The 7,672-nt window shown below is 40.0% G+C and overlaps 1 protein-coding gene across 3 annotated transcripts in view; it reads right to left on the bottom strand.

Moving 5' to 3' along the window:
- Nucleotides 1-7,672, bottom strand: part of gpt (glutamic--pyruvic transaminase) — a 17,428-nt gene that overhangs the window by 6,831 nt on the left and 2,925 nt on the right. Inside the window, exons 2-6 of one of the 3 annotated variants that reach the window (XM_014029130.1) lie at nt 6,433-6,757; nt 2,793-2,882; nt 2,510-2,618; nt 2,225-2,358; nt 1,632-1,875 (exon numbers count right to left, since the gene is read on the bottom strand). In XM_014029130.1, coding sequence (XP_013884584.1) covers nt 1,632-1,875; nt 2,225-2,358; nt 2,510-2,618; nt 2,793-2,882; nt 6,433-6,757 — 902 coding nt within the window. The remainder of the gene's footprint in view (nt 1-1,631; nt 1,876-2,224; nt 2,359-2,509; nt 2,619-2,792; nt 2,883-6,432; nt 6,758-7,672) is intronic. The other 2 variants (XM_014029136.1, XM_014029144.1) reach the window with 2 other exon arrangements.

Raw genomic sequence — 7,672 nt, 5'->3', positions numbered from 1 at the left:
ATGTTGGTTTGAATAATTCACTAAAAGCTTAGTTCATTCTCATTTAATTCGAGCCTGTCAAGGTTCGAACTTGTTGTTCTGCAGGTGCGGATGTTTTCACAGACTACGACGGAAATTTCTTAGACTAAATATTTCTAAGTCCACCTGTTACTAACACTAGATTCGAGGTCACGTCCACTACAACTCTCTCTCTTGTAGTTACTAACACGGACGAGCCCCTTCCCCTCAGACACCATCTTCGTTTCAAGCGAAGAGGAGCTGGTTTTTCCTCCTCTAAGAATCCAGCGTTCAAGGACAAGACAAGCTCACAAGCTAAAGAGCAGATTTTAGCCTAGGTCCACGACACCATTAGTCGTGAATCAAACTACAAGTTTTTGAGGCTCCACTGAATTTTCAAAACCTCTGTGAGAAACCTCTTAGTCTGAAAGAGGAACTAGTTGGAGGTGATTCTCCTTCGAACGAGCTGAAGGACCACAAGATGCTGGAATAATCAAACCACTTAAGTCTTTCTGGACAGTTAAGTGTTTCTGAGCGGACCTCTTGCTGACCCGGGTGAGACCTACTCCACGCCTAACCTGACTTTGAGGTCTCCTGAAGGTAAAGGCTGAATCGTTTGATTAAAAGYGCATCTGTGTCCGGCTGTGTCGAGTGGGAGAATCGTGTGCAATTCTGGCTCCTCATTGATAAGATAACTTAATTACCCTTCCTTAACACTCTTTTCCTCTCTATTCCTTAATCTTTGCCCACATTCCCTGCCAAACCTTTAACAGTGCCTCAAACAATGGTTTATTTAAGAACTTAAGCCTGAAGAGTTTGTTGTTCCTGATGAAGTTGTAAAACAATGATAATTAACCTGGACGTGAGTTAATGGTTGTTGATTTCAACTTTTATAAAAATCTAATTGTCCCTCAATGAGTTGTACATAAGTAATTTATTTTATTCTGTAAATAAATATCCTTTATTTTAGATAAAACTAAGTTACTGACTATGTCCACTCATTGTGTGGTTCTCTCATAATTCCACAGAGAAGGTATTATTAAACTCATGATTTTCCTCATAACTTCAGTTTTGAGAAGAAGTAGATTCAACCCCTACACCAGTTTTAGAAAGGACAATGATGAGAGGGCAAACTGACATGTTTTGTTATGTAAGCTCGCTTTAATTTTTTATTTTTCAGATGTGTTTTGTCTTTAAATAGAACAAAACGATAGCTTCAGATCAACTGAACAGAACTGATTGGACAGAAAAATGTCGAAAACATTCAAAATGTGAAAAAAAAAATCAAAGTAAAAAGTATATTAATGGAGTTCAAATGATCTTGTGAGTGGATACTAATAAGCTGCTGTGTGCTTCTCAAWGTTTAAGCAGTCTTGGCAGTAATAGTGCAGCTGATAATTAAATAAATCCCACTTAAAAAAACAAAAACAAAAAAGATTTTTTAAGAACAAAATGTTGAATTTTTATTTGCAGCTGTTGAATATTTAGAAGAAAGCACTTAAATCACAATTGAATTCGTCTTCTTTGTACAATATGAAATGTTATTTGCCAGTGTTATTAAAAAAACTATTATTTGTGTGAAATTACTGATTGTGACCTAGATTAGTAGATTCAAAGAAGTAGCATCACCCTACCTGTAGGGTTTCCAGGGTTGATGATGCACAGGGCCCGGGGGTTGCAGTACAGCCTGGCCTCATCCAAAGCCCGCTGCAGCTCAGTGATGTCCAGACTCCAGCACTTCTCTTCGTTAAGGTAATAATTAATTTGGACAGCACCGAGTTCTGCCAGCGCAGCTGAATACAGGGGATACTGAGGTATCGAGATCATGACGCCTGTACGCATTGTACCCTCGCCACACACCAGCAGCTTCAACATGGTCTGAGAGGGCAGTGGAAAAAACAGACACAAAAATGTGTCAGTTCAACCGGTTAATGGCTGAACATTAACAGACACATCACTGACAAACTCTCTCTTAGTTCAAACAGTTCTCTATTTTTTGTTGCTGTAAATTTTTTTTAGAAAAAATACTAAAACCGTAAGACAGCATTGCTCAAACAAGGTCATTCCCCAAGAGCTATTAGCCAACAATTGTGTGAAACATATGAAAGATTTTTGCAAACTACTGYTGTAATTTCATTTAAAACTCTAATAAAGTATTTTCTCCAATTTTGAAAGAGTAATAAATGACAAACGCTAGATGCAAGCCAGAATAAGAGTCACGCTGTACCACAATGCCGTCGCTGGCGCCTGTTGTGAGGTAAATGTTGTCTGGATCGCAGGGAACACCGCCGTCTCGCCGCTCGACGTAACGAGCCACATCCTGACGCACCGACCCWATACCTTGACTGGGGCTGTAGGAGCCTGAGGGGAAATTCAAACAGAGATTACACTTCGTGTGGCTWCAAATAAAACGAAAACAGAAATATATCAACCAGATGGTGAATAAATGTGATAATTAGCAACATAAAGCTCATTGTGGCGACACATCATAACCAATCACGTTCATACGCACCCATGCTGTTCCCTCCGCACGAGTTCAGAATGCGACAGGCTCTACTTTTAGCATCGTCTGGGAATGTGCTGTCACTCAGCAGTTCAGGGTAGGAGCAGAGGGCTAGCACCTACAAAGCAACACGTGGGTACATATAGAGATGTGACAGCAGAATGAACTGCAGAGTACAGTGAAACAAACTGCCTCGAACTTATCTACAAGGAAGGCTAATAGTTTTAAATAAACAGGAAACCAAAGATGCTATATTTAGATTCAACGTTGAGAGGAGGGCTTGGAAGCTGACCTGCCGGAAGAAAGTGATCGGCTGCTGGCCCATGGCGTGGGCGTCACCGATGTTGGCTTTAATGACCTCTGCAAAGGGTTTCTTCATCCCCTGCCAAACGTAAAGAGAAATATACAAATTGGTCAGTGAAAAGATATTGTCACATACAAACCTGCAGCTGAAGCTCCCATTACAACTAAAAGTTATCAAACACATATGTAAGGATACAAAAACAGCCCTTGCACAGCATACCTCATGCTTGTGGTTCACTTTTATTGGGGTTTAGGTTTATAAAAGTGATTTAAATTACATACACATGGTATAGTTTTATGATAGAACTGCAAGTGTGACTGTTTTGCTTAACTTGATGATTTTATATTAATAGATACATGCCTGGAAACATCCAACACATAACTGAACTTTTAATTCTTTATTAGGGCAGGTTTTTCATGTCTGAGTAGCATGGCTTCTAGAGAATAACAGGGGACCACCCCCCCACTGATGACGTAATCACATAGGCGGAGCCAGGCCCTGAAGCTTTTTGTTAAAACTGTTTGGACTTCCTCATTTCGGTCAGATCTTTTGGTGACTGTTTATTAAACCAGATGTCAGCAAAGAGCGCTCTTTGGTTTTGTAAGGTTCCTCTTTAATAATCTCTTCCATGCACTGTACATGCTCCGTATGGGTTAAGCACACAGCCTGTAAACGAACACGAACAACTACTTTTTCTTTCAAAACTATTACCCAAACTATTAAAGAACTATCTACTCTGTTTACTTCAATGCAGTTTTCTGAACGTTATTCTGACTTAAATGTGTAAAACTTTCACATAAAGCAGATTCATAGATTTACTAGTAAGAATAAATTACTTCAAACCTAAATTAAACAGAAAAGACCACACAGCTCCTTCCCCCCACGCCCTATACTGGAATAATTACAGTTGTTTGTTTAGTGGGTGTTGCATCTTGTTGCGCTACTTTTTAAATTTCCTTCACAAAGACACACCCAACTCAGAGCAACGGGGAATAAAACAAGAAGTGGTAGGCTACAAAACGTAAAAAAAACCCTAATCCATCAAACTTCAAGAAAGCAGATTATGAGATTTGAAGAAGCAGGGAATGTCTATGAAAAATACCAAATCACTTCCACAAGCTGAGTTTTTACAGTACATAAATTAAATTGTGTAATTATTCAGAGGAATTACTTGCTATATAAACTACTGCTTGGTCTATTTGTAACAGCCTTGATAAGGACAGATTGTGTGAACACTGGGTCAAAGTTGGAACCTGAACAAACCAACTTATCATACAGTTAAAACTCTCACATATTACCATAGAATCACAATCAGACAGAAGCCTTTAACTGCCTTTCTGGAACAAGATGCAGGAAATGAACTGGCAGCAAAGGAGAGTTCATTCAGTTACTATCCTCCTAAAATAAAATAAAAAATAAAAAAAATTCAGTTACTACCCTCCAGGCCAATGAAATAATATTTGTGAAAGATAATCTCTGGGGCAGCTGACACAGCACAAACACAAGCTGCTCACGTCAGATATTAAACGCACAGCATGACACTGCAGCCGCATGAAACGCTGACATCCTGCAGCAATCAGAACAGCCTGTTTGTTTGATTTGGACAATCTAGTCTAGAGTTTATGAAGCCTGCTGGATCCTCTCACTCCACCATTGGTCACGCTTAAGAGGCGTCTCCCGGGGCTGAGCCAATAACATCGAAAATCATGAAGAACTCCCCTTTTGTGATGGAACTCTTCCATTCAGGAGGACAGGGGGGCATTTTGGAAACAAGCCAAACTCTGTTCTATGGGAGGACAGATGTTCATGTCTCCATCACCAATAATAAACAAATGTGCTGTCCTTTTATTTGGATAAAATGTGTGGATAAAAATAAAAAAAGCTCTGTGGCCATCACCATGGTTATGCTCTCAAATTCCTCATTCATTATCAACTAGGGGCTCATTAAAGACAAAACAAAGACCGCAATGTAGCAAACTGAATGTCAGGCCTTTATCAGAGCTCTGGTTGAGCAGTTGGCTCAAAAACTGTGCAAATCTTCAACAACACATGCTTTGTACAAAGTAAGAAAAAAAACACACAACACCTGCACTGTCTCAGCCCTAAAAAAAACTAAACTGTGTCGTAACAGGAGTAGGGAGCCGCACTGTACCATCAGGTGTGTTTAGACCCAGACAAAAGAGAGAAATAATAATGACCTGTTTCTTAAAGTAACACAACACCATTCAAAGGAGCGTTACATAAAGTRAAGGGAGGTTTGAGCTACTTAGAACAGGAGTTGACCAGTTCAGTAATCCTGTAAAACACTGAAAAAACTGAGAGGACTTAAAGTACAAGAAGTCATTTGTGGAGAAAAAAAGCTGCTGAACTTCCTCTGTCCCAGATGAAAACCCAATAGCTACCCTCAGCTGCAAAATATTACAAGCATTGCATCACTTCTCCTTTAAAAATGCACCAAATCCCTCAAGGCACCCGACTGCTTTTACCAACCGGTGATWTTCTGCTTTTTTGAGCACCGAAACATCAGTCAAACTCTCGTATGTTTGAGAAAAAATAAATAAACGAACTGGGAAAAGGTCTGATTAAATCACATTAWTAAAGAATGGGATCAACTCAGGACATGGGTTCAAGTCTGAGCGAACAGAAAATAACGTCTTTGGGGTCAGTGAACCATCTGCTGAAAAAGGTTAGCGCTATCATTACAGTCCCTGCTGGGCCACACTGCAGAACCCATCCACATATTCGTTGTTTCCTGAGCAAAGCACTCAGAAAACAGTTTTTTATTGCACTCAGTACACTAGCAGCTGCCACATCACCCTAAACAGGGAGAAAGGAAGAGACTGAGCTTTGAAAGAAGAAAAAAAAAGTCCTTGTCGTCCAGGACTTGTCACACTATGTTTTACACAGCTTAGGAACTTTTTTTTCCAACATTAAAAACATCTACGCTGAAGCCTTATTTGGACGTGTGCATTCTGTAACGTTAAATATAAATATAGTCTATGACAGGGCCTTTACTAATTTGTGACAAACACTGAAAAACAAATACCATATTATAAACTAAAGTCAACTGTCTCTTATTCAGATACTGAATTCACAAATTACAAAGTTGAAAGCTAATATCAATAATGACATAAACAGAGACAAATTAGGAGAATCATTAAATGCAATATGTCTTTGAATCTTATTAGGAGGAATAACAGATAAACCCATCTTATAAACAGATTTACTCTGCAGTAACAACTGACCATCCTTTTCTGGAAAAGGTCACGTTTAGAAATGAATAACTAACTGATGGACTTTGATAAGAGAGCAACGTGCAGAGAAAACAGCTGCTTTCTTTATGGTGTTGCTTTACAGATGAGTTAACACAAGGAAAGTTTGGCCAATTCCTGATAATCATGTTTTGTTTGAATATATTCTGGGGATAAAAGGGGCAGACATTWTAAGMTTMTTCTTCTGCTACGTTTCATTTTATTTTGATTTGTGTATTTTCTTTGTTTTTAGTTATTTTTTTAATTGAATTGAAAACTAACTAGAAAACAAGTCATCTAAAAGAGGAAAGACGTTCTGAAGTTAAGTGAGAGGAGAGGACACAGATGGTTTTAATATCAGCCTCTGTTACACGAACCTCACTGAGCTCCCTCTCCAGCTCCACGGCCCTCTGCACGATGGGCCCACGCACGGCGTACTCCACCTTCTTCACGGTGGGGTTCATGGTGTCAATGGTCAGCACCTTGGCCCGGGACATCATCCCGTTCTCGGACATCTTCTCTTTGGGAAGCCCACGTCGCGTGGCACTCAGACTCGATAAAGCTCTGTCGGTGGAAAGGGAGAGGGAGGACAGAGGAGAAGTGAGGCTACCGGCGAACAGCGCGCTGCGAGCCGGCCTGAGCAGCCGCAGGTTGTGGGGGAGCAGCTGCAGGAGCGTGGTTGACATTTTTTTTACTCGGCTCCTTTAAAAAAAAAAGAAAGAAAAAAGAAAAGAAATGTGGTTCGCTGACAACAGAGAAATCAAAGCTGTAAATCCTGGCACCGCGGCTCTGATGACTCGGACCTTGGACTCGTCGAAAAACCGGATTCAGCAACTCGCGAATAATAAAAAAAAAGATCCAGTAAGAAAGCACGCTCCTGTTAAAACTTTCTCTCTCTGGACAGCTTCGTGGTTGCACTCATAATAAAGTTACTCTAGCCGGTATAAGTATCCCGATCCCGGTCCTGCCCCTTATTCAGCACAGTCATCCCGCCCCGGTTCTTCTCCCCTCCTCCCCTGACCCCCACCAGGCTGCCTGAGGCTGTCCATCAGGTCAAGCGGCTGCAAACAAATAAACAAAAACAACCGAAAGTATGGCTTTTCACAGCTTTGAGCCTCTCCCTTTGGGCGGAGGCACAGMCGCTGCTGAGCTTCATTCCTCCCGCATTTCACAAGTTCCCTTTGAGTCAGTAAAAACAAATAAAACTCAGCTGAACTAACCGAGGGACCACTGGTTTCAGTTTACCCTTTAACCTGTTAAACTGGGATCAGTCTCCCAGAAACTCAGACTGATGTGATCATCAACCAGGGTGCTACTAAACTAATAGAAAAAAAAGAGAAGTTTCTCAAGTTTTTCTAGYATTAAAACAAATGTTTCACAAAAAACATGAACACACTGAGTCAGAATATGAATTTCCAAATTTGCACAGTGCAAAGGTCAGAGCACTTACTGTACTGTATGTAGGCTATAGTCTAGTGCATTTTTCATTCATTTCATTTCATTAAAAATAAAATAAAGAATAATAAAAATACAAAAAATACAATAAAATAAACCCTAATAAAATGAAATAAAAGGCAGCAGAAAGAAGAAAAAAATCTTATATCTGTGCCTTTCCTC

The sequence above is a fragment of the Austrofundulus limnaeus genome, unplaced genomic scaffold, assembly GCF_001266775.1.
Source record: "Austrofundulus limnaeus strain Quisiro unplaced genomic scaffold, Austrofundulus_limnaeus-1.0 Scaffold6, whole genome shotgun sequence".
Lineage (NCBI taxonomy): Eukaryota > Metazoa > Chordata > Actinopteri > Cyprinodontiformes > Rivulidae > Austrofundulus > Austrofundulus limnaeus.
Note: the sequence above shows the minus strand (reverse complement) of the source record. Positions and strands in the feature narration are given on the sequence as shown.